The sequence below is a fragment of the Amblyraja radiata genome, chromosome 15, assembly GCF_010909765.2.
Source record: "Amblyraja radiata isolate CabotCenter1 chromosome 15, sAmbRad1.1.pri, whole genome shotgun sequence".
Taxonomy (NCBI): Eukaryota; Metazoa; Chordata; class Chondrichthyes; order Rajiformes; family Rajidae; genus Amblyraja; species Amblyraja radiata.
This window is the reverse complement of record NC_045970.1, coordinates 34433157-34460838: the sequence shown is the minus strand read 5'-3', so window position 1 is coordinate 34460838 and position 27682 is coordinate 34433157. Positions and strand designations below refer to the sequence as shown.

At 45.5% G+C, this 27682-nt stretch overlaps 1 protein-coding gene across 5 annotated transcripts in view; it reads left to right on the top strand.

Annotated features, from left to right (window-relative positions):
• LOC116981189 (VPS10 domain-containing receptor SorCS1-like) overlaps positions 1-27682 on the top strand; it is a 720890-nt gene that overhangs the window by 519186 nt on the left and 174022 nt on the right. For all 5 annotated transcript variants that reach the window (XM_033034012.1, XM_033034011.1, XM_033034009.1 and 2 more), the window contains exon 6: positions 22914-22978. In XM_033034012.1, the coding sequence (XP_032889903.1) occupies positions 22914-22978 (65 nt within the window). The remainder of the gene's footprint in view (positions 1-22913; positions 22979-27682) is intronic.

The following is a 27682-nucleotide window of genomic DNA, read 5'->3' as shown; positions in this document are numbered from 1 at the left end:
CTGCTGATCAGGCGATTCGCTGCAGCCTCCAGATGTTGTGCTTGGTGGCTGAGCCAAACCAGACCATGATGGAGAAGGTGAGAGCAGACTCTACGATGGCCGTGTAGAATTGGACCATCATTGCCTGTGGCAGATTGTGCTTCCTCAGCTGCCGTAGGAAGTACATCCTCTGATGTGCCTTTTTGACTGTGGAGTCGATGGTAGCCCCCCACTTAAGGTCCTTGGAGATCATGGTTCCCAGGAACTTAAAAGACTCCACAGATGTGACTGGTGTTGTTGATGGTGAGTGGGGTGAGGGGAGGGGGAGCTCTCCTAAAGTCTACAATCAATTCCACTGTTTTAAGAGCTCCAGGCTTGCGACGGCAGCAGGAAGCCAGCTGTGACACTTCCTGTCTGTAGACAGATTCCTCCCCATCCTGGATCAGACCAATCAGGGTTGTGTCGTCCGCAAACTTGAGAAGCTTGACAGAGGAGTCAGTGGAGGTGCAGTCATTGGTGTAGAGAGAGTAATGGCGAGGAGAGAGTATGCAGCCTTGCGGTGCTCCTATGCTGAGCGTTTGCGCGTCCGAGATGTGCTTTCCCAGCCTCACATGCTGCTCCCTGTCTGTCAGGAAGCTGGTGATCCACCGACAGAGGGGGTTCAGGCACAGTCAACTCGTGTTGGAAAGTTTGGAGTGTAGTAGTTCTCCCTGTATGACCGCATGGGTTTCCTCCGGGTGCTGCAGTTTCCCCCCTCCCCCAAAGATGTGCGGGTCTGTAGGTTAATTAGCCTCTGTAAATTGCCTCCTAGTTTATAGGCAATGGGATAACATAGAACTAGTGTGAACAGGTGATCTATGGCCAGTGGACCCGGTGGGCCGAATGCCTGTTTCAAAGCTGCATCTCTAAAAACTAACAAAAATCTATAAAGAACTAGCAAACAGTTGCATTTCTTTCAATGACAAAAAAAGTATTCCTCAATTTAAACATAGAACATGTTTACAGGTGCGGGCCCTTCGGCCCACAATGTCTGTGCCGAAAATGATGCCAAATTAAACTGATATCCTCTGCCTGTACATTATCCATATCCCTCTAATTCCAGCACTTCCATGTGTCTCTCTAAAATCCTCCGAAACACTTGTTGCAGCTTAATAGTTTTAATACTGCATCAGTAAAAGATTCATATTTCGAGGTGTCACTTGATTAATGGTGGTGAGATCTCACAGACTGTAGGTTGCCCATTAAGCATATGTAGTCTGAGAGATAGACAAAGGACATACATAAAGTGTTGGAGTAACTCAGCAGGTCAGGCAGCATCTCTGGAGAAAAAGGATGGGCGATGCATCGTGCTGGGTCCATTCTTGCCTGAAAGTAGGGGGTGAGTGGATGGGGGGGGGGGGTGAAGAGCTGGGGGTCAGAAAAGAGTAGGACTAATCAAGGCCGGCCTCAAATGACCTCAGGCAGGGTGGTGCCTGGTCAGCCCATGGTTGATGGATGCAAAATGCATGAGTAACTCAGTGGGTCAGGCAGTGCCTCTGGAGAAACAGAATAGGTGATGTTTCAGGTCATGGAAACATAGAAAATAGGTGCAGGAGTAGGCCATTCGGCCCTTCGAGCCTGCACCGCCATTCGATATGATCATGGCTGATCATCCAACTCAGTATCCCATCCCTGCCTTCTCTCCATACCCCCTGATCCCTTTAGCCACAAGGGCCACACCTAAGTGCCTCAGGTCGAGACCTAAGGTCGAGACCCTTCTTCAGGCTGAGAGTCAGGGAGAGGGAAACTAGAGGTATGAAAAGGCTTGGCCTGCTGAATTACTCCGGCAATTTGTGTCTGTCGTCGGTGTAAACCAGCAAGTGCAGTTATTCCCTACCCAAGCCCCTTGTTGGCTCGTCCACAGTTCTCCACAGTGTTTCCCTCTTGAGATCACAACAGTGGTCCCTAGCCAACAATGGGCTTACCAGTTACCGCACTGCCTGAGGTCATTTGTGGCCGGCCTTGATTATCCTGGTCTCATCTCACCTCCAACTCCTCACCTCACCACTGCTCATCCCCTATTTTCAGTCTGAAAAGGTTCCTGACCCAAAACATCACGCATCCGTTTTCTCCAGAGATGATGCCTGGCCCGTTGAGTTACTCAACACTTTGTGTCTATCTTTGGTATAAACCGGCATCTGCAGTTCCTTGTTCCTATATATTGAGAGATAGACAGTTTTGTTTCTACTTAAATGAGCATTCAAGTGCAGCACGGTGGCGTAGCGGTAGAGTTGCTGCCTCGCAGTGCCAGAGACCCGGGTTCGATCCTGACTATGGGTGCTTGTCTGTACGGTGTTATACCTATGATGCTACAGGGGTTTTCTCCGGGATCTCCGGTTTCCTTCCACACTACAAACAATTACAGGTTTGTAGGCTAATTGGCTTGACAGAATTGTAAATTGGCCCGAGTGTGTGTAGGATAGTGCAAGTGAGCGTGGATCACTGGTTGGCACGGAAGGGCCTGGTTCCACGATGTATCTCCAAACTAAACTAAACTAAGCATCGTTATCTCATAAGATGTACAATTTTGAACCTATTCTGGCAATTGTAAAGATTTCTGCTGATCATCGCCATGTGGGTGTAAGTACCACACTCTGCTGTCTGCTGGGATTAAAGGTAAATAATAAAGGCTTTTGGAATAAGATGTATCAAAAAAAGCTGAAGCACAAAGACACAATGAGAGAGAAAAAAAGGTCCTAATAGTGGAAGATGAAGCAAGACACAGGAGAACTGTTAAATAAATGCCTTTCATTATTACAACTGCTGGTGGGAGTATGAGTGTAGGTGTTCATGAACAGGATATAGGAGAATTGATGGGCTGTGCATTTAATGACTAGAGCTGGAATCCAGTGGTGTTTAGAGGGCAGCACAATGGCGCAGCAGTAGCGGGTGTTGTCTGTGCGGAGTTTGTACGTTCTCCCTGTGACGTGGGTTTTCTCCGGGTGTGCCAATTTTCTCCCACACTCCAAAGAGTGTATGGGTTAATTGGCACTGGTAAAAAATGGTAAATTGTCCCTAGTGTAGTGCTAGTGTACGTGGTGATTGCAGATCAGCGCGGACTCAGTGGGCCGAATGGCCTGTTACCTCGCTGTATCTATAAACTAAATTAAACTAAACTAAAAGATGCAATATCTCTGACCCCTTGTCAGGATTGAACCCAGGTCTCTGGTGCTGCAAGGCAACAGCTTTACTGCTGCGCCATCGTGCTGCAGGAGTACTCCAGCATCTTGTGCCTATATTTGATATAAACCAGCATCTGTCATTAATGTTATAATTGTTTTATTGTTGGTACTGCTAGCCAGTTAATGGGGAGCAAGTGGCCAGATATCACAAAACTCATTTAGGTTTCAAATAGTCTGCAATTAAGCTGGAGCTGTAGGCAGGTTGTGTAGCTGAAGGCAGGAATCGTGAACACATCAAGATAGCTATTAGAAGTGTGTGTCTGCCTTTGAAATACAGATTGTAGGATTTTAAATGTATCTGAGCTGATTTGTGAGTGGACTGATCAAACGCATTTGTGTTATATCTCCTAATATAGAGCATCCGGTTAGCTCTCTTTCACGTTTACCTGCTGTAAGCAGAGGCACAAAGCTGTCTTTGCTCGTCCTCGGGACATTTTACTACATTCAAAATAACTCCACACACTTAGAAATCAGCTTTAATGTGCAAAAGCTCCAAAGATGCATCAGTCAAGCACTGTACAGAGATAGTACATTCTCCCCGTGACCTGCGTGGGTTAGCTCTGAGATCTTCAGTTTCCTCCCACGCTCCAAAGACGTACAGATTTTTATGTTAATTGGCTTGGTAAATGTAAAAATTCTCCTTAGTGGGTGTAGGATAGTGTTAATGTGCAGGGATCGCTGGGTGGTGCAGACCCCGTGGGACGATGGACCTGTTTCCTCGTTGTATCTCTGAACTAAGCTAAAGTGACAAGCTTTGACAGTGGCCCACATGGAGGGATAAAAGGCTCAGTTCAATGGCGAAGGTTTCAAAAGAGATTCTTAAAAGCTGAGAAAAATGTAGAGAGGCAAATGCAGTGCCCTAGGCCGAGGTGTTGAAAGCACGGCCAACAGCGGTGGAGAAATAATTAGTAATAAATGAACGAGCCGTCTGAATGAGAGGGATGCGGAGCTCCAGGTCTGACCCAGGTAGTGGGGAAAAGAAACAAAATCCATGGAGGGGTTTGAAAACAAGGACAGGAATTTTAAGATGGCATAGATGCTGAACCAGGAATCAATTTTAAAATGCTTAGGAAGGTACTGCAGATGCTGGTTTACATTGAAGATAGACACAAAGTCTGAAGAAGGGTCTCGATGCAAAATGTCACCTATTCGTTTTCTCCACAGATGCTGCCTGACCCGCTGAGTTACTCCAGCATTTTTGGTCTATCTTAAATTTTAAAGTGTTATTTAGCTGTCCCCAACTGATTTAGCTGTTTGGAGTTATAGTGACGGATTCATGGTATATCACTGAAGTATGTTTTACGGCCCGACCAGTGGTCATACAACTCTGTACAACATCACAGCACACTTCAAAAGTTGCTGTTCTGGGTCTAAATCTCGGAACTCCCTTCCATAGGACTATAAGACATAGATGCAGAATTAGGCCAGCTGTATCAGGCAACTGAACCATAATATCAACAACAAGAGAGTGGTTGTGACCTCCCATCTACCTCATTGGAGACCCTCACACTATCTTTAATTAGACTCTACAGGACTTTGTCTTGCACTAAAGGGCCTGTCCCACTTGGCAATTTTTTTTGGCGACTGCCTGCGTCATTGACTGACGTATCAGGGTTGCCGAAAGATTTTGAACATTTCAAATCCAGCGGCGACAAAACAAATGTTGCGACACTTGAGGAGACACCGCGCGTCAATACATCATCACGCCGCGTCATGTCGCATCACACCGCAACTTTTTCGCTGATCTGATACGTCAGTCAATGATGCCGGCAGTCGCACAAAAAATCGGCAAGTGGGACAGGCCCTTAAATGTTATTCCCTTTGTCATGTATCGGTACACTGTGAACAGCTTGATTGTAATCATGTATAGTCTTTACGCTGACTGGATAGCCGGATAGAATGCTATACCCTCTCCACCCCCATTCTCCTGCCTTCTCTCTGTAATCTTTTACAACCTTGCTAATCAAGGCCCTATTAATCTCCACTTTAAAAATATCTAACGACTGGCTCCACAGCCATTTGTGGCAATGAATTCCACAGATTCACCACCCTCTGGCTAATGAAATTCTTCCTCAATTTCCTTTTAAAGGCACGTCCTTTTATTGTGAGGCTGTGTTCTTTGGTCCTAGACATGCCCACTACTGGAAGCATCCTCTCCACATCCCTCTTCTCAGGGCTTTCATTATTAAATAGGTTTCCACGAGATACCCATTCATCCTTCTGAAGTCAACGAGTACAGGCCCAGAGCCACCAAACGCTCCTCATAAGTTAAGCCAATCGTCTCCAGAATCATTCTCGCAAACCTCCTCTGGACCCTTTTATTATATGGCTGTGCCCTCTGGTCCTAGACTCTCCCACTACTGGAAACTTCCTCTACACATCCACTTGATCCCACCAACATCTCGGGGGCAATTGGGCATGGGCAATGAATGCTGGATTTGGCAGATCCCAGAGTGGTTAAACAGTGGAAAGACAATACTTTATGGAAAAATAGGTGGAGAAATGCGGCTGATATTTATTGCATTGATTCTCTGATATTATGTTGCCTAATTATAAGAGTGAGCTTGAATAATCACAACAAATGGCATAGAATTTACTGTCAGCAGTAATCTCGGTTGATTGAAGCACTTACAGTCAGTAATCTGCTGGCAAATGGATGCAGTTCTAACTGACTAAGTGCCTTTAATGCATGGTTCTTCACCCACTCCAACTACTCTTACATTGGTGTTCAGATCCCAGAGCAAGCCTTGAATTCACGACCATTGTAATACAAAGGAGGCAATGATAGTGGCTGTGTTCTACAAATCGTCCCCACATGCACTATTATTCATGAATGAAAGTTTTTACTCAGTGAAATCATTTATTGCCTGAACAAAAACATAAACCCTTTGTGAGGGCCAGTTTCCACAATTTTTATTTCCCAAATTCTCAATATATCCTTGTCCATTTTAAAGTAATTATCCCTCTACTCTTTGCTAGTTATAATTAATTTAGAATCAACTGATGCATTTCACATTCTTGTGTCCCTTTGCTCAATTCATTCAGTTTTACCCTTCATCTATTTAGCTTTGATTTACCTGCCAGCAACAATTATCTCTGGTTAAGATGTTTATTCATTTTATTATTTTGGACATCTCTCCTTGATCTCAATTTGAGTATGCAACATGTTCACTCCAACCTAAGTACCCATTACCCTGGTAAATCAGCAGTCTGATCTCTCCAGTGTTCCAGAAACAGGCTCTTTATCCCAGTTAAAATCTAACTATTATTTCACACAAAGTTGGCTTGATTTTTCACAAAGTGCTGAAGTAACTCGGGGGTGGGGAGGGAGGATGGAGTGGGGTGGGGGGGGAGGATGGAGGGGGGGAGGATGGAATGGGGCAGGGGGGAGGATGGAGTGGGGGAGGGGGGGAGGATGGAGAGGGGGAGGATGGAGGGGCGGGTGAGCGTAGCATGGTGGCGCAGTGGGGGAGTTGCTGCCTTACAGCACCAGAGACCCGGGTTAGATCCTGAATATGGGTGCTGTCTGCCCAGGAGTGTACATTCGCCACAGGACGGCCTGTGTACTCTCTGGGTGCTCCCTTTCCTCCTATACTCCAGACATACAGGTTTGAAGGTTAATTGGCTTTGGTAAAATTGTAAAAAATGTCCCTAGTTTGTAAGATGTATGTTGTCTAGAGATGCTGCCTCGCCTGCTAAGTTACTCCAGCACTTTGTGTCTTTTTTTTCTAAACCAGCATCTACATTTCCTTGTATTTAGCATGATTTTTCATTCTCTTTATGATTTCTTAAAACATATTTTCATTTTCAAAGAATTATCTATTGACTTACAGAAATCCAGTTTCTATGCCAATCAGTGAGAACTACATTATGCATATTCATGCTGCTCTTAGATATATTTTCAGAATTTAGCCGTCATCTGATCTGTTTACATTGGGTATGATGCAAACTCCTGCTGAATGCTTAAATGAAACCAAATGTAAACAGGTTATATGTAGGAAGGAACTGCAGATGCTGGTTTACAGATACTGCAGCAACTCAGCAGAACCGGCAGCATCTCTGGTTAGAAGGAATGGGTGATGTTTTGGGTCGAGACCCTTCTTCAGGTGTTACATGTTTACCGGTATTCACATATAACATATACATGCGAGCTATGCAGAGACTTAACTTCATTATTCATTCCTCGATTCTCCACGACTATTATCTATTAACCTTTGACACACCCAAGTATAACAGCACGTTGATCACAAAGTGCTGGAATAACTAATTGTGAATTCCATCTCTGGCCATCTGTGATGTATGATGACAACATCATTGCTTCAGTCGGTCAGGAATAGAACCCAAATTTCCTATGGAAACTTGATGGACTAACTGAAGCAAGGGAGAAAGGATGGATTGTTTTTAATGGATTGTTACAGCCAGTGCATTATCTAGACTGTTTACTGCCTTGGAAGAAATGAGGCAACTAATTAACCATAAATGAGCAATGTGGTAATGATCAGATAATCAATTTTAGGAATGTTGGTTCATAGGCAGACATTGCTGGATCAGATACTACCAGAGGAGGTAGTTGAGGCAGGTACTATCGCAATGTTTAGAAAACATTTGGACAGGTACATGGATAGGATAGGTTTCGAGAGATAGGGGCCAAATGCAAGCAGGTTGGACTAGTGTAGATAGAGCATGTTGGTCGGTGTTGGCAGGTCAGGCCGAAGGGCCTGGTTCCATGCTGTATGACTATTAGTCTGGGCATAGAGTGAACTCCCGTCCCTGTCTCTGAGTGATCTTTTGCATCCACTCTTGAAGGTATTTCAAAGACAGCACCTTTAGCAGTGCAACACTGTTTCAGTGCCATGTTAATGTATCATTCTAGGTATTGTGGCCAAATGTATGTGGTAAAACTCAAGATAGAACCTACAATAAGAGTCAAGAGTGTTTTATTATCATATATCCCAAACAGAACAATGAAATTCCCACTTGCAACAGCACAACAGAAAAGGTAAATATAGTACTTTAAACAATATAATCAACAACAAAAACTCTTCAGTGTACATACAGTGTCCTCCATAATGTTTGGGACAAAGACCCATTATTAATTTATTTACCATATTTACTCCACAATTTGAGATTTGTAATAGAAAAATAAAATCACATGTGATTAAAGTGCACATTGTCAGATTTTATTAAATGCCATTTTAATACATTTTGGTTTCACCATGTAGAAATTACAGCTGTGTGTTTATACATAGTCCCCCCATTTCAGGGCACCATAATGTTTGGGACACATGGCTTCACAGGCATTTGTAATTGCTCAAGTGTGTTTAATTGCCTCCTTAATGCAGATGTAAGAGAGCTCTCAGCACCTAGTCTTTCCTGCAGTCTTTCCACCACCTTTGGAAACTTTTATTGCTGTTTATTAACATGAGGACCAAAGTTGTGCCAATGAAAGTCAAGGAAGCTATTATGAGACTGAGAAACAAGAATGCAACTGTTAGAGACACCAGCCAAATCTTAGGCTTACCAAAATCAACTCTTTGGAACATCATTAAGAAGAAAGAGAGCACTGTTGAGCTTACTATTCGCAAAAGGACTGGCAAGCCAAGGAAGACCTCCACAGCTGATGACAGAAGAATTCTCACTATTATAAAGAAATATCCCCAAACACCTGTCCGACAGATCAGAAACACTCTTCAGGAGTCAGGTGTGGATTTGTCAATGACCACTGTCTGAAGAAGACTTCATGAACAGAAATACAGAGGCTACACTGCAAGATGCAAACCACTGGTTAACCTCAAAAATAGGATGGCCAGGTTACAGTTTGCCAAGAAGTACTTAAAAGAGCAACCACAGTTCTGGCAAAAGATCTTGTGGACAGATGAGACAAAGATTAACTTATGTTAGAGTGATGGCAAGAGCAAAGTATGGAGGAGAGAAGGAACTGCCCAAGATCCAAAGCATACCACCTCATCTGTGAAACATGATGGTGGGGGGGGGGTATGGCCTGGGCATGTATGGCTGCTGAAGGTACTTGCTTGCTTATTGATGATACAACTGCTGATGGTAGTGGCATAATGAATTCTGAAGTGTATAGCCACATCCTATTGGCCCAAGTTCAAACAAATGCCTCAAAACATTGGCCGGCGGTTCATTCTACAGCAAGACAATGATCCCAAACATACTGCTAAAGCAACAAAGGAGTTTTCAAAGCAAAAAAATTGTCAAATCTTGAGTGGCCAAGTCAATCACCCGATCTGAACTCAATTGAGCATGCCTTTAATATGCTGAAGAGAAAACTGACTAGCCCCCAAAACAAGCATAAGCTAAAGATAGCTACAATACAGGCCTGGCAGAGCATCACCAGAGAAGACACCCAGCAACTGGTGATGTCCATGAATTGCAGACTTCAAGCAGTCATTGCATGCAAAGGATATGCAACAAAACACTAAACATGACTACTTTCATTTACATGACATTGCTGTGTCCCAAACATTATGGTGCCCTGAAATGGGGAGACTATGTATAAACACTGCTGTAATTTCTACATAATGAAACCAAAATGTATAACAATGGATTTTTTTTCTATTACAAATCTCAAATTGTGGAGTACAGAGGCAAATAAATAAATTATGGGTCTTTGTCCCAAACATTAAGGAGGGCAGTATACATATATCTATATTACTAAAACTTTGTTCTTGACCGCTTTTGGCGATCTGTGCTGCGATTTCCGAGAGAACGCCGTCACCTACGGCCGTCATTTTTGGCCACCTCGCTCAGAGCCCCCCTCCGCCGCATGTGTGCTGAGGATTTTTCCCGTCGATGAAAAATGACAGAGATATTAATGATTTTACAAAATTCCCCATTCTCTCTGCTGCCCCCGCTGGCGGCAGGGGGGATGGACTATAAAACCAGGAAGTGGTGTGCCTCAATTAGTCTGCAAGCTGGAGGAAGGCAGAGGGTCACGTTTCTCTGAGCTGTGAATAACACTGAACACATGTTCACACAATTGTGAGTAAGTACCCTTAATGTGGTTTGAAAATGAAAATATGGTTAAAGTAAAAAAGCACTGTCTGCAAATGGTTGTTTGGGGGGTTTGGGTTGAAATAAAAAGGCACTCTCTCTCCCCCCCCCTCTCCTCTCCCCCCTCTCCTCTCCCCCCCTCTCCTCTCCCCCCCTCTCCTCTCCCCCCCTCTCCTCTCCCCCTCCTCTCCTCTCCCCCTCCTCTCCTCTCTCCCCCCTCTCTCTCTCCCCTCTTTTTCTCCCCCTCCTCCCCTCCCCCACCGTCCCTCCCCTAAACCCCCCTCCCCTCCACGCACCCCTACCCCCTTCCCTCCATCCCCCCTCCCCCTCCCTGCTCCCCACCTCTCCCCCTCCCCTCACCTCACCCCCCTCCCCTCACCTCACCCCCCTCTCAGCACACCCCTCACTCCCCCCTCTCCTCCCCCCCCTCTCCTACCCCCCTCCTCTCCTACCCCCCTCCTCCTCCCCCCCTCTCCTCCCCCCCCCTCTCCTCTCCCCCCCTCTCCTCTCCCCCCCTCTCCTCTCCCCCCCTCTCCTCTCCCCCCCTCTCCTCTCACCCCCTCTCTCTTTCTCCCCTCTTTTCTCCCACTCCTCCCTCCATCCCCTCCCCCACCGTCCCTCCCTAAACCCCCCTCCCCTCCACACACCCCTACCCCCTTCCCTCCACCCTCTCTGCTCCCCACCCTCTCTGCTCCCCACCTCTCCCCCCCCCCTCACCTCTCCCCCTCCCCTCACCTCTCCCCCTCACCTCACCTCTCCCCCTCCACTCACCTCTCCCTCTCCCCCCCTCCCCTCACCTCTCCCCCCCTCTCTCCCCCTCACTCTCTCCTCCCCTCCACCCCCACCTTTCCCCTCTCACCCACCCTCCCTCTTCTCCTCCTCGCCACCCCCTCTCCCTCTTGCCCCTCTCTCTCTGTCTCTCTGCCCCTTCTCTCTCTGCCCTCACTCTCTACCCCCCCCCCCTCCCCCCTCTCTAGATGTGACTGCAAGTTGGGGGCTATGCGTCAGTAGATAGGGTGGTTATGGGGTGAAAGGAGAAAATTAATAATATTCATATAATTTCAAGGGGGGTAATTAGCGTGAGTGCGGGGGGGGGGGGGGATAGTTAGTGTGTGTGATGCTGCATGCCGCCTCCCCCCCACAACCGCTCGTTGGGTGAACAGACCCAACGGGTCTGCACTTGGTCCAGTATGTATATGGATGTGTGTGTGTGGGTATGTACTTACTGAGCTTTTTTATGTTTATATATATGTACGTTTATACAGACAAACAATAATAGTTTAAAAAGATAAAACGCATGCTCCCAAGTCTATGGAGTTCAGAGCTTATTTGGATGTTGTAGTGTTTAATAGCCTGATGGCTGTAGGGAAGAAGATGTTCCTGAACCTGGACGTTACAGTTTTTCATGCTCCTATCTTCTTCCCGGTGGCAGGAGTGAATGATGGTCAGCGTGGACACAGTGGGCTGAAGGGCCCTTCTCTGTGCTATACGACTCTATGCCTTTAACATCAGAAGTAAGCATGCTTCCACGAAGCGATGGATAATGTTGAGAGGACAGACAGAAGAATCCCCTTAAATAGATTATGCAGTAAATCAGCTCCCATTGTAACAGGAAGCCCGAGATAACACCACTGTGACAAAATTGAATTAATTTGTTTCTGAGAGCCGTGAAATAGTTTAACAAGCATTTACTTTTCAGGGGTACAGCTGTGAAACTTTATCTCCTGCAAAAATATAAGGTAATTAAACAAATGCGCTAAAAAGAAATGAGTTATCAATTAGTAACTTCTTGTTAATATTCTGTGGATCCGTAGCTCTGCAAGGGTTTAACAAAAGCTTAATTAAAAAGCCATTATCAATTTACTTAAGGGGTCATTAGAAATAGTGCCTGAAGTGAAGTGTTAATTTTCAGTCAAGGTCAGAAGGAAAGTAAAGAGAATTTAGAATGGACAAATTAAACAGGAATAGCTTTTAATTTGAAAGATAAGACAAAGTACATTTATCTGCATTTATGAAGGAAATATGGATTTGACCCATAGGAAGGTCTAAATGGATTGCACTTCTGGAGAAGGCAGTCCTGATGGGACAGCATCTTAATGTTCAACAGAAGCTACTGATCTGAGGCACAAGGAAGTGCAGATGGAGGATGCCGGATTAAGGCAGCAAATCAGGCAGCATCTCTGGAGAACAGGGATGGGTGATGTTTTGGGTCGGGATTCTTCTACTGATGTAAAGTTATTAAACTCCTGACAAAAAGATAAAGAACAATTGCAATGAAAACAAGAAATGAACAGAGATAATTGCAATAAAACAAGGAATAAAAACAGGAAAGGAGCAGCACAGTGATAGAGACACAGCCTTAAGGGCCTGTCCCACTGTACGAGGTAATTCAAGAGTTCTCCCGAGTTTTCCCCTGATTCGAACTCGGAGAATGTCCGTAGCGGGTCCGTAGGAGTTCGTGGATGTCTCGTAGCGGCTCGTACGAGTAAAAAGTAACCATTTTTTTAATCACAAGTATTTTTTTACTCGTGGGCATTTTTCACAGTATTGAAAAAACATCACGAGTTTACCGGATTTCCCGAATACCTACCATTAGCATTACGTGCCGCTACAAGACATCCACAAACTCCTACGGACCCGCTACAGCATTCCCTGAGTTTGAATGAGGGGAAAAGTCGGGAGAACTCTTGAATTACCTCGTACGGTGGGACAGGCCCTTTACAGTGCCAATGTTCCGGGCTCCATCCTGACTCCGGGTGTTGTCTGTACAGTGTTTGAACATTCTTCCTGTGACCACGTGGGTTTTTTCCGGGTGCTCCGGTTTCCTCCCACACTCCAAAGACTTGCAGGCTTGTAGTTTAATCGGCTTCTGTAAATTGTCCCTAGTGTGCGGAATAGAACTAGTGTACGGTTGATCACTGGTTAGCAAGGTCTCGAAGGTGCTGTTTCCACGCTGTATTTCTAAACTTAATTAGTCTAAATCCTCAAGTCAGGCGAAATCTGTGGAGAGAGATACAGAGTAATTGTTGAAAAGCCCATTCCCTCCACGGATGCTGCTTGACCCGCTGAGTTGCTCCGCAACTTTGTGTTTTGCTCAAGATTCCAGCATCTGCACCCACTTGAACCTACAGAATAAATCGATGACTTTTCATTACAATCTGATGAGGAACCTTTCTGGTGAAAGGTTGAAACGATCTGAACTATTGACTGTTTCTCCCTCTACTGAACACAGGAAGGATTTACAGCGTTCACTGTTTATATCTTGACAGTCACAGCTAAATTAGTTGGCATTCTTTTGGCACTCGGAGAATCATAGTGTCGTAGAGCCGTACAGCATGGAAACAGGCCCTTCGGCCCACATTGCCCATACCGACCAAGTTGGCATATTGAACGTCCCATTTGCCTGAATTTTGCCCATAGCCCTCTCAGCCTTTCCAATCCATATACATTGCTGTAAAGAAATCTTATTTCTGAGAGAATAATTGGTGAATAATTGGTTATGGAGGAATGTCCAGTCGAAACAATGCAGGACTTGTCCAGATGTGATACAGCGAGAAAGGCAAAAATACTATCTGACAACTATCTGATATTACTCCTGACGCTGCCTCGGCAAGGCCACAAACACAATCAAGGACAAGTCGCACCCTGGCCACTCCCTCTTCTCCCCTCTCCCATCAGGCAAGAGGTACTGTAATGTGAAAACGCGCACCTCCATATTCAGGGACAGTTTCTTCCCAGCTGTTATCAGGCAACTGAACCATCCTACCAACAACCATAGAGCCATCTTGAACTGCTATCTACCTCTTTTACCCTCGGACTATTTTTGATCGGATTTTACTGGACTTTATCTTGTACTAAACGTTGTTCATGTTATTCCTGTATCATGTATCTGTACACTGTGGATGGCGCGATTGTGATTATGTATTGTCTTTCTGCTGACTGGTTAGCATGTAACAAAAGGGTCGTCTATCCATGTCCTCATGTTCAGAAAATCCCAACATTTACATCACCAACACTCGAGAGCCTGAACTTTAGGGAAAGGTTAAGCAGGGAAGGACTTTATTCCTTGGAGCCCTGGAGGATGAGGGGGTGATCTTATAGAGGTGTATAAGATCATGAGAGGAATAGAATAGTCTTTTACCCAGAGTAGAAGAATCAAGAACTAAAGGGCATAGGTTTAAGGTGAGGGGAAAAGATTTAATAGGAACCTGAGGGGCAATATTTTGTGGTAGGTATATAGAACCAGCCGCCTAAGATATAGTTGATGCACGTGCTATTGCAGTGTTTAAAACACATTTGGACAGGTACGTGGTTAGGAAAGTTTCCGAAGGATTTGGACTACATGTAGGCAGGGGGGACTAGTGCAGATGGTACATGTTGGTCAGAGTGGGCAAGTTGGGCCAAAGTACCAGTCTCCATTCTGTATGACTTTGAGTTTCACGTCCAATTAGAAAAGTGGCAATGCGTATTCATATAATTTCCGACAATGGCAATGTGTATTCATATATTCTCAGGATTTGTTTTTGAATCTTTAACCTTCTGCCTCTGTTGGAGTTGTCCTCTCAATCACAGCTGGCTAACTCAAACTGAATCTTATACCACATTACATGAGGAGATTTGTGATGGGACCTATAAGAGGCATGCAGAAACTCACCAAGTATGTAAGGCACTCATAGAAACATAGAAAAATAGAAACATAGAAAAATAGGTGCAGGAGCAGGCCATTCGGCCCTTTGAGCTAGCACCGCCATTCAATATGATCATGGCTGATCATCTAAGATCAGTACTCCGTTCCTGCTTTTTCCCCATATCCCTTGATTCCATTAGCCCTAAGAGCTAACTAACTCTCTCTGGAAAACATCCAGTGGATCGACCTCCACTGACTTCTGTGGCAGAGAATTCCACAGATTCACAACTGGCCCTGGTGTTCTCAGCCGCCGGGATCTGCGCCCCGGTTTGGTGCCAAGAAGCTGGATGCTGCCCTCAACAGCACCCTGCGGACTGTCTCCGGATGCCTACGAGCCACCCCAGTAAACCAACTGCCCGTCCTCGCTGGCATCGCGGCGGCCAACATCAGACGAGAAGCAGCCACGCTGGCCCTCTCTCGATAGGCACAGACCAGTGAATCCCACCTCCTCCATCAGATCGTCACAGAGACACCACCACGTGTGCGCCTCAAGTCATGGCGCCCCTTTGCCACGCAAGCCCAAGAGCTGCTCTGCACAACACCGGCTGACTGTTCCAAGGCCGCCTGGGTCAAGACAAGATGGAGAGACCAGTGGAAGTCAGCAGAACTATCTAGGCCACACCATTACATCAATGACCCCATGGACGTCCCTGGCCAGGACCTGTCCCGAAAGCAGTGGACAACCCTCAACCGCTTGAGTACAGGCTATGGAGTAGCAATGAAGAGTTGGGGCCTCGTGGACAGCGCCTCCTGCGAATGTGGGGACCCAACACAGACAGTGGAGCACATAGTCACCAGTTGCCCCAAACACCGGCCACCAAATGGTGAACGAGGTCTGATTTACCTGGATGATGACACATTGACCTGGCTCACCTCAACGGAGCTGCAGGTCTAAAAGACATACGACACAAGAAGAAGCAGACAACTCTCTGGGTGAAAAAGTGTTTCCTCATCTCAGTCCTAAATGGCCTACCCCTAATCCTTAAACTGTGACCCGTGGTTCCGGACCCCCCTAACATCGGGAACATTTTTCCTGCATCTAACCTGTCCAATCCTTTAAGAATTTTATGTGTTTCTATAAGACATCCTCTCATCCTTCTAAATTCCAGTGAATACAAGCCCAGTCGACCCATTCTTTCATCATATGTCCGTCCTGCCATCCCGGGAATTAACCTGGTGAATCTCTGCTGCGCTCCCTCAATAGCAATAATGTCCCTCTCAAATTAGGAGACCAAAATTGTACACAATACTCCAGGTGCGGTCTCAACCAGGGCCCTGTACAACTGCAATAGGACCTCCTTGCTCATGAACTCAAATCCTCTCACAATGAAGGCCAACATGCCATTAGCTTTCTCCACTGCCTATTGTACCTGCATGTTTAGTGACTGATGTACAAGCACACCCAGGTCTCGTTGCACCTTCCCTTTTCCTAATCTGACACCATTCAGATAATAATCTGCCTTCCTGTACTTGCCACTAAGGTGGATAACCTCACATTTATCCATATTTGACTGCATCTGCCATGCATCTGGCCACTCACCGAACCTTGCGGCACCCCACTAATCAATGCCTGCCATTCTGAAAAGGACCCGTTAATTCCTACTCTTTGCTTCCTGTCTGCCAACCAGTTCTCTATCCATGTCAATACCCTACCCCCAATACCGTGTGCTCTAATTTTGCGCACTAATCTCTTGTGTGGTACCTTGTCAAAGGCTTTTTGAAAGTCCAGATATACCACATCCACTGGCTCTCCCTTATCCATTCTACTTGTTACATCCTCAAAAAATCCCAGAAGATTAGTCAAGCATGATTTCCATGCTGACTTTGACCAATCCTGTCACTGCTTTCCTAATGCGCTGTTATAACGTCTTTATTAATCGACTCCAGCATCTTCCCCGCTACCGATGTAAGGCTAACTGGCCTATAATTCCCCATTTTCTCTCTCCCTCCTTTCTTAAAAAGTGGAATTACATTGGCTACCCTCCAGTCCACAGGAACTGATCCAGAGTCGAGAGAACATTGGAAAATGATCACCAATACATCCACGATTTCTAGGGCCACCTCCGTGAGTACTCTGGGATGCAGACCATTAGGCCCTGGGGATTTATCTGCCTTCAGTACCAACAGTTTACCTAACACCATTTCCTGACTAATGTGGATTGCTTTCAGTTCCTCCTTCCCACTAGATCCTCGGACCCCTATTATTTCTGGGAGATTGTCCGGGTCTCTGGCACTGGGAGGCAGCAGCTCTACCACAGCACCACTGTGCTGTGCAAGCCTCTGTAAAATTATCCCTAATGTGCAGGGTGGAACTAGTGTGAAAAGGTGATGACTGGTCAGCGCAGACTTAGTGGGCTGAAGAACCTGTTTCCACGCTGCATCTCTAAATTAAACTAAAATTTGGACAGGTGCATGGATAGGAAAGGTTTTCGAGGGATATGGGCCAAATGCAGACATGTGGGACTAATGTAGATGTGGCCTGTTGGTTCACATAGGTAAGTTGTGTCGAAGGGCTAGTTTCCACGCTGTATGACAATAGACAATAGACAATAGACAATAGGTGGAGGAGTAGGCCTTTCGGCCCTTCGAGTCAGCACTACCATTCACTGTGATCATGGCTGATCATCCACATTCAGTACCCCATTAATGCCTTCTCACCATATCCCCTGACTCCGCTTTCTTTCAGAGCTCTATCTAACTCTCTCTTCAAAGCATCCAGAGAATTGGCCTTCACTGCTTTTTGAGGCAGAGAATTCCACAGATTCACAACTCTCTGGGTGAAAAAGTTTTTCCTCATTTCCGTTCTAAATGGCCTACCCCTTATTCTTAAGCTGTGGCCCTGGTTCTGGACTCCCCCAAAATCGGGGACATGATTCCTGCCTCCAGCATGTCCAATCGCTTTATAATCTTAGATGTTTCAAAAAGATCCCTTGTCATCCCCTCTCAATGGCAATATTTATCAAGTCAAGTCAAGTCGTCAACTTAATTTGTCACTTACACATACAAGATGTGCAGTGTAATGAAAGTGGCAATGCCTGTGGATTGTGCAAAACACTACAGAACAGAATAGAACAGAATCAGTATTTACATAATAGAAAAAAACCCAGCTATTTTAAAAAGACACAACACAACAGTAAATTAGTCCCTGGTGAGATAGGAGTTTACAGTCCTGATGGCCTGTAGGAAGAAATTCCGTCTCATCCACTCTGTTTTGACAGCATGACAGCGGAGGCGTTTGCCTTACCGTAGCAGCTGGAACAGTCCATGGCTGGGGTGGTAGGGGTCCCCCATAATGTTGCTGGCTCTGGATCAGCACCTTCTGATGTATAGTTCCTGCAGGGGGGCGAGTGTAGTTCCCATAGTGCGTTCGGCCGAACGCACTACTCTCTTCAGAGTCTTCGTGTCCTGGGCAGAGCTGTTCCCAAACCAGATTGTGATGTTGCCGGACAGCCCCAGAGTAGAAGCACTGAAGGATCCTCAGAGAGGCTCTGAATTCCTTCAGCTGCCTGAGGTGGTAAAGGCGCTGCCTTGCCTTACACACCAGTGCGGCAGCATGTGTTGTCCATGTCACCTCATTACCATCCAGTCACCTATAAATCAGGGGCAATATACAGTGACTGATTGACCGACCAACTGGAAATCTTTGGGATGTGGGAGAAAACTCAGAGGAAGCGCGTGCATTTGCCAAGAGAGTGTACACACTCTAAGCGCACATCACCTGATGTCAGGATCAAGCCTGGCGGCTGGAGCTGTGAGCATGCTGCTCTGTGATCTGCACCATTGCCCCACTCCTACTGCACCACCATCTAGTTGAACTTTATACGCATCACGGCCACTACTGACATCGTAAACAACCACGAATAGACACTAAATGCTGGAGCAACTCAGTGGATCAGGCAGCATCTCTATATGGATAGGTAACTTTTTGGGTCAGGATCCTTCAGACTGATTGTGGGAGGTGTGTGTGTGTGTGTGTGTATGTGGGGTTGGGGGGGCGGGGTGGGGGGGTTGGGAACTGAAAGCAAGAAAAAGCCAGGACAAATCAGGGCCGGCAACAGATGACCTCAGGCAGGGAGGTTCCCCGATAGACCGATTGTTGGTGAGGGACAGCTGGATGCCAAGAGGGATACATTACTGTGAACTGTGGAACTGGTTAACCAACTTTTAGTGGAGGTAAGGGGGGGGGTAAGGGGGAAAGGAGGGGTTGTGGAGAGGAGTAGAAGCAACATAATATGTATGAAGATAGCAGTGACATTTTGATATCAAAACACTAGGAATGGACATCAAGTGACATGCATTTATCCGCAGAAACAAAGAACTACCGATGCTGGTTTATTCCAAAGAAACAGTGTGCTGAGTAAATCAGTGGGTCAGGCAAATTGATTTATCTTTCTCCAGAGATGCTGCCAGACCCGCTGAGTTACTCCAGCACTTTGTGTGTATTTTTTGCATTTATCTGTAGTTAGGTAGCATGGATTCTCGACGCTCGCATTCTGTGTGGTTTTTTTTCACACAAGATACAACTGCCACAAATTTAAAAAATATTTTTTTTAAACCCTGGCAGCATTATTAAATAAATTGGACTTGGACTGACTTCACATGCCTGGTCCCGATGTCTGGTGTCCTTCTGATCTTTATATATTCTATCTGTATGAATGCAAGCTCCCTGTCATCTGCCAGCAGTCCAAAGCAGAAGTAATCAGCGGCCTGCCACAGCTCATGGGAGAAGAAAGATTTCTCTGATTTCTCTGCAAATTCTGGCAAACCAAAATGTTCTGATCAAATAAAACGTATGTCTAGGCGTGGGTACTAATCTTGGGCCAAATGATAGAAGAGCTTGCTGTGCCCAATCCTTCATTAACTGCATTGCTTGTTTGTAATGAGATATTCTTAAATATTTGAACAGGCTCCAAGACTAATTTATTGTCGGGGAGCAATTTACCTTGATCCCACCTCAAACACGAAGGCGGATTCACCCTACAGCTAAAATATGTCGGCATTTGTCCTGGGATTGAAAACTCCTGTCTGCCCTTTCTCTGCTGGTGAATGCAATATCTCTAAAAATGTATAATTAAGATAGGGGTAGTCATAGAGAGAGATACTGCATGATAGCAAGCCCTTTAGAAAGGAGATGAGGAGGAATTTCTTTAGTCAGAGGTGAATCTGTGGAATTCATTGCTGTGGAGGCCAAGTCACTGGATATTTTTAAGGTGGAGATTGACGGATTCATGATTAGTATGGGTGTCAGGGGTTATGGGGAGAAGGCAGGAGAATAGGGTTGAGAGGGAAAGATAGATCAGCTATGATTGAATGGCAGAGTAGACCTGATGGGCCAAATGGCCTAATTCTTGTCCTACCACTTATGGACCGATGAACCGTTGGCCCACCTGTGCTGATCTTCAACCACCCATTTATACTAATCCTGCACTAATTATTTGTATGCTCTTCACATTAACTCCTCTAGATTCTACCACTGGGTAAGCGACAGTGGCCATTTAACAGCGGCTACTCGGTTGGGGTGGGGAGGGGAGAAGAAGTGTGATTTCGGGCATAGCTGGTGTCCTTCGCATAATGGTAAATCCAGAGTTGGAGATAAGGCCAGGACAATGTTATTATTATTATTTATCATGTACAGGCAGATGAGATCAGTTTGTCTTGGCATCAGGTCAGCACAAACATTGTGGGCTGATGGGCCCGTTCCTGTACTGTACTGTTCTATGTTCCATGTTCTATGTGGCAGAAAGGGGAGGGTGGGGTTTTCAAAATGGCAGATGCTGGGCCTCCTTGATTAAATAAGTGCATGCAAAGTTCAACACGGAGGAGGCAGAGTGTTGAGAGAACAGAACCGCCCAATCATGAAGCCATCACATGACTTGCATTGTAGGGAACAGCTCCATCCTAGACCGCAAGAAATTGCAGAGAGTTGTGGACTCAGCCCAGACCATCACACAATCCAACCTCTCTTTCATTGACTCCATCTACACTTCACACTGCCTTGGCTAGGCCAGCAGCATAATCAAGGACAAGTCGTACCCCAGCCATTCCCTCTTCTCACCTCTCCCATATCACAAATGGTATAGAATCAGGGACAGTCTCTTCCCAGTTGTTATCAAGCAACTGAGCCATCCTACCAACAACTAGAGAGCGGTCCTAAGCTACTATCTACCACATTGGAGACCCTCGGACTATCTTTGATCAGACTTTACTGGACTTGCACTTGACATTCACGTTATTCCCTTTATCATGCATCTGTGCACTGTGGATGGCTTGATTGTAATCATGCATGGTCACGTTTCGGGTTACCTATCCATGTTCTCCAGAGATGCTGCCCGATCTGCTGAGTTACTCCAGTATTTTGTGTTTGAGGTCATTTTGTGATATTTCAGATCGGGACCATCTTCAGACTGAGTGTAGAGTTTAGTTTAGTTTAGTTTAGAGATACAGTGTTGAAACAGTCCCTTCAGCTCACTGAGTCCATGTCAAACAGCAATCACCCATACACTAGTTCTATCCTACATACTAGGGACAATTTACAGAAGGCAATTAACCTACAATCCTGCACGTCTTTGGTATGTGGGAGGAAACCGAAGCACCAGGAGAAAACCCTCGCGGTCACAGGGAGAAGGTACAAACTCCGTACAGACAACACCCACAATCAGGATCAAACCCGGGTCTTTGGTGCTGTAAGGCAGCATCTCTACCACCTTGGCACTGTGCTGCCCCTACAGAGTGATAGAAAGCTGGAAGAGATGAAGGGAAGGACAAAGCCTGGGAAGTTACTGGTTGATACAGATGAGGGAGGCTTTTGACAGGCAGATCATTGGGCAAAAGCCAGAGTTGAAGAGACAGAAGGTGTGAGACAAAAGGATTTAAAGAGTTGTAAGTTGTTAGAGGAAGGAATGTAGGTGGGAGAGGGTGAAATGCGTTTAAGTACAGGTGGGGGGAAGGAAATGTGGGAGAGGGGGAAAATGTGAGGAAAGAACAGAGGGGGAGAGTTTTGTAGCTGCCTAAAATTGGACAATTCAATGGTTGGGTTACAAGCTACCCAAACGGAATATAATGTGTTTAGTTTTAGTTTAGACATACAGCGCGAAAACAGACCCTTCAGCCCACCGAGTCCGCGCTGACCAACGATCCCCACCAAAAGCACTATCTTACACATTAGGGTTAATTTACAGTTTTTACCAAAGCCAAATTGACCTACAAACCTGCACGTCTTTGGAGTGTGGGAGGAAGCCGGAGCACTTGGAGAAAACCCACGCAGTTACGGGGAGAACGTACAGCCCCCTTAGGCAGGATCGAACCTGAATATCTGTAAGGCAGCAACTCTACTCCTGCGCCACTGTGCCACGAAGGTACATGGCACAGACTTCCAAATATCCATGTGAATCTAACATGGTCATGCTGATTGGTTAGAACACAACAAAGCTTTTCACTGTAACTTGGTGGAAGAATCAATAAACTAATTTCAACTAATCTATACCAAGCTGCTCATGGTTATGCACCAAGTCCTTGAGGTGACCCTCCATTTTAACAAGTGCATTCATAACATTTTAACTCGGTTCACAAGCATTAGTATGAATCTTTGCATTGGTATCTGCTTCCATTCATAATTGTTTGATCTTAATGTCACCCATGATGGGAATAATTGCAGCTTAAGCAGAGATTGATGTCTTTCAGTGAGTGTAACAAATATGCAACTGCATTTCTTTTCAGCCTATTACCTGGTGTCACTTCCCAATCGGAAAAACTGAATTAAGATCTAAATCGCAGTCAAATAGTCATTGCCTTTTGAAAATGTAATATATTATTCCCTTCAACAAACTCAGGAAGCATTGATTCACTTGTGCATGAGCAACAGCCAATGATAGACTCTGATGCGAGATATGGGATTAAGAGCGCAAAATGGAGCGGTCAGAGAACTTGACAATGATGTCCCAACTTTATCTCACACGGTGTTTTCCTTCTTTTTCATCTCCACTCCCACCTCCCCTCTCCCCACCCCACAGGTCTGTAAAGAATTTGGACATGGATCCAGACCTCGTGCACATTGAAGCGAGGACTGCAGATGGACGTAAGTGCTTATCATGAAGGTGTATCCATGGTTATAATTGGTCAGGTAAAGTTGGTTTAGTTTTTAGTTTAGAGATACAGCATGGAAACAGGCCCTTCGACCCACCAAGTCAGCACAGACCAGCAGTCCCCACACATTAACACTATCCCACACACACTAGGGACAATTTTACATTAATACCAAGCCAATTAACCTACAAACCTGATGTCTTTGGAGAGTGGGAGGAAACCGAAATCTCGGAGAAAACTCACGGGGTGAACGTACAAACTCCGTGCAGATAAACACCCGTAGTCGGGATCGAACCTGGGTCTCTGGCGCTATTAGCGCTGTAAGGCAGCAACTCTACTGCTGCGCCATCGCACCGCCTGAAGTGTTGGGTTGCTGAATATGTTCACTGGTATATAATAATAATAATAATAATGGATGGGATTTATATAGCGCCTTTCTAATACTCAAGGCGCTTTACATCGCATTATTCATTCACTCCTCAGTCACACTCGGTGGTGGTAAGCTACTTCTGTAGCCACAGCTGCCCTGGGGCAGACTGACGGAAGTGTGGCTGCCATTCTGCGCCTACGGCCCCTCCGACCACCACCAATCACTCACACACATTCACACACAGGCAAAGGTGGGTGAAGTGTCTTGCCCAAGGACACAACGACAGTATGCACTCCAAGCGGGATTATATGACCTGTGTTTACAGTTGGATTACCTGTAACTGGCCTTTGGCTAGTACTGAGGGAATGCAGCAAGACTGAAAGTACCGTCTTTTGTAGAGGGTTAATCTCTGGCCTCGCCTTCCCCGTAGCTGTCATAAAAGATCCCATCACACTACTTCAGTTTCCTCCCAGCTGTTACCACACAACTGAACCATCATATCACTGAATAGAGAGCAGTCGGTTGGGGCGGCATGATAATGCAGTGGTAGAGTTGCTGCCTTACAGCTCCAGAGACCTGGGTTCAATCCTTACTATGGGTACTGCCTATATGGAGTTTGTATGTTCTCCCCGTAACCTGCATGGGTTTTCTCCTGGTGCTCGGGTTTCCTCCCACACTCTAAAGATGTACAGGTTTTTCAGTTAATTGGCTTGGTACAAAATTGTAAAAGTTGTCCATAGTGTGTGTAGGATAATATTGGTGTGCAGGGATCATTGGTCGGCGCGGATTTGTTGGGCCGATGGTGCTGTATCTCAAAACTAACTCAACTAAAAAGCAGTTCTGAGCTATTACCTCATTGGAGACTCGAACTATCATTAAACAGACTTTATTGAAGTTTATCTTGCACTAAACAATATTCCCTTTATTTTGCATCCGCACACTGTGGACAGCTTCATTGTAATCATGTATATATAGTTCTTCCGCTGACTGGATGGCACACAACGAAAAAGCTTTTCACTGTACCTCGGGACATGTGACAATGAACTGAACAAAATTAAATTGAGCAAATCAAACAGTGATGTTCCAGCCAATATTGATTCCTCAGAATAATAATAATATCTTTTATTGTCATTGCACATCAATGCAACGAGATTTAGTATGCAGCTTCCATCCGATGTCAAAAAAAATAAATAAATAAATAAACTGTGCGACGTGACCATCTGAGGGAGACAGTCCAGGGGGGGTGGGGGGCACTCAGCAGGGCCGGTTCAGAGCTGCTATAGCTCTGGGAATGAAGCTGTTTCTGAGTCTGGAGGTTCGGGCGTAGAAGGCCTTGTAACGTCTGCCGGAGGGAAGTAGTTCGAACAGTCCGTTACAAGGGTGTGAGGAGTCTTTATGGATGCTGACAGCCTTCCTGAGGCACCGTGTGTGGTAGATGCCCTCCAAGGCTGGTAGCTGTGTCCCAATAATCCTCTGCGCTCTGTGGACGACGCGCTGAAGAGCTCTCCTCTCCGCCTCCGTGCAGCTGAGATATCACACAGAGATGCCATTAATATGCTCTCTGTGGTGCAGCGGTAGAAGGTTGTCAGCAGATGTTGGGATCAGGAAAGCAGCTTAACCTGTCGTAGAAGACACTGAGTGCTGGAGTAACTCAGCGGGTCAGGCAGCATCCCAGGAGAACATGGATAGGCGACGTTATGAATTGGGACCCTTCTTCAGACTAACCAGTTATAATTGCATTGCTGCATAATGGATCTTGCTGTCCATTGCAATCATTATTTTGCAATAATAATCATTACATTTCACATTTTTTTTTACTGTAAAGTGCTCTTGGCATCTTACAGTTTTGAAGGATATTATATCTGTGCTTGAAGACTATTTATATCTTGTTTCCTACCCGTCCTCCACAATTTCTATTTTTTGCCCACTCTGGCAGGAAAAGCCCATTGAAACACTTGTGTAGGAAGGAACTGCAGATGCTGGTTTATGCCACAGCTGGACACAAAATGCTGGAGTAACTCATTGGCTCTGGATTCGAAGAGAGGAGGAGAACTTTTTCAAAGTAGGCATTCCTTGAGTTCCTTCATACACATTTTGTTTGCTCCACTGCACAATCTCTGCAAGGTATGCCTACTTTGAAGAAGTTCACTTCCTCTCTCTGACTCCAAGACGCTGCCTGATCCACTGAGTTACTCCAGCACTTTGTGTCTTTCTTCGATATAAACCAGCATTTGCAGTTTCTTTCTACACACTTATTTTCTTTTCATACACTTATCCATTTCCGTTTTGAATACCATAACTGATCCTGCCTCTATTACAAACTCTATTACAGACTCTAATCACTCAGCACTTGAAAAATGCATCTTCACATTTTTTCTCAATGACTGAAAAGCACAGCCTCTGTGGCAGAGCCGTGATGTATTTGAAAATAGTACTCCTCTCATTTTTAGATAGTAGCCTTATTATCCTCCAGCCAATTCCAAACACGAGCAGATGGGACTAGCATAGGTGGGGCTCCTTGGTCGGCATTGACACGTCGATCTCCATTGGAACACTTCATCCATTGTGCATATTCAGTGCAAAATTTCTTCTCAATTGCAAAGAGACTTCTAGCTTGCACTGACTCAGTAATGAGTCAATCTTGGGCCACACATTGTGTGGATCTCAATTGGCCTGATTGGGGAAGAGATAGACAATGCTTGTCCAGTCCCTCACCTTGCTTAAGTCTTAACCATGCGAGAAAATTGCGTCAGGTTTCCTGTAGCCTTCCGCAACCAAGACAAGGGCCTCTTTATTCTCAGTTTATTTGGACTAATATATTTCTTTAATTGCTCAGCAAATATTGTCAACTATTCAATATAAATTACTTAGAAACACATACTGAGGAAGCCACCACCCGTATTATGTCTGACTGTGACGCTAGGCCTCAGTAATTAATTCCTGAATGATTCACCATTTCCGTGCAATATTGATACAATATCTAGAAGTCTCATTAGACCATTGATTTTTAACATATGACCACAATTAGATTAGCCAGAACAAACTAAACATGCTTGATTTTTTTTAAATGATATATAGTGTTGGCGTAACTGAGCGGGTCAGGCAGAATCTATGGAGAACATGGATAGGTGACATTTCGGGTCGAGGCCAATGTCACCGATCCATGTTCTCCAGAGATGCTGCCCGACCTGCTCAGTTACTCCAGTATTTTCTGTTTGAGATTGTTTTGTGAGGTTTCAGGTTGGAACAATCTTCATACTGATTGTAGAGTTTAGTTTAGTTTAGAGATACAGCGTTGAAACAAGCCCTTCCGCCAAGCCCACGCCAACTGGTGATCACCCGTACACCAGTTCTATCCTACACTCTAGGGACAATTTACAGAAGCAAATTAACCTACAATCCTGCACGTCTTTGGTATGTGGGAGGAAACCGAAGCACCCAGAGAAAACCCACATGGTCACAGGGAGAACGTCCAAACTCCGTACAGACAACACCCGCAGTCAGGATAGAACCCGGGTCTCTGACGCTGGAAGGCAGCAAATCTTGACACTGTGCTGCCTCTAGAGAGTGGAAGAAAGCTGGAAGTGAGGAGGGGCAAGGACAAACCTGGCAAGTAACAGGTTGCGATAGATGAGGGAGGCTTTTGCGGGCAGGTCATTGGTGCCCAATGTTGCCAGGACAGAGATGAAAAGACAGAAGGTGTGAGACAACAGGATTTCAAGAGTTGTAAGTTGTTAGAGGAAAGAATGTAGGTGGAAGGGGAGGGGGAGAAATGGGTTTGAGTACAGGTGGGGAACAGGGGAAAGTGAGGGAGGGGGAAAATGTGGGGGAAGAAGGGGAGAGTTTTGTAGCTACCTAAAGTTGGCTAATTCATTGTTCACGTGGTTGGGTTGTAAGCTCCTCAAACGGAATATGAGGTGTTTCGTTTTAGTTTAGATAACACAGAAGCAGACCCATTATCCCGCCAAGTCCGTGCTGACCAGCAATCCCCCGCAATAACACTTACCTACACACTAGGGATAACTTACAATTTTTACCAAAGCCAAATTAATCTTAAAGCCAGCACGTCTTTGGAGTGTGGGAGGATACCGGAGCACCTGGAGAAAACCCACACGGTCACGGTGAGAATGTACAAACTCTGTACAGACATCCCCGTTAGGCAGGATTGAACGTAGATCTCTGTAAGGCAGCAACTCTACTGCTGCGCCACTGTGCCACAAAGGTGCATGGCCCAAATTTCCAAATGTCCGTGTGAATCCAGTTTATAAGCCAATTACTTTCTCAGAACTTGAGTCATTGGACTTGCACATAGGCCAATGTGCCGCC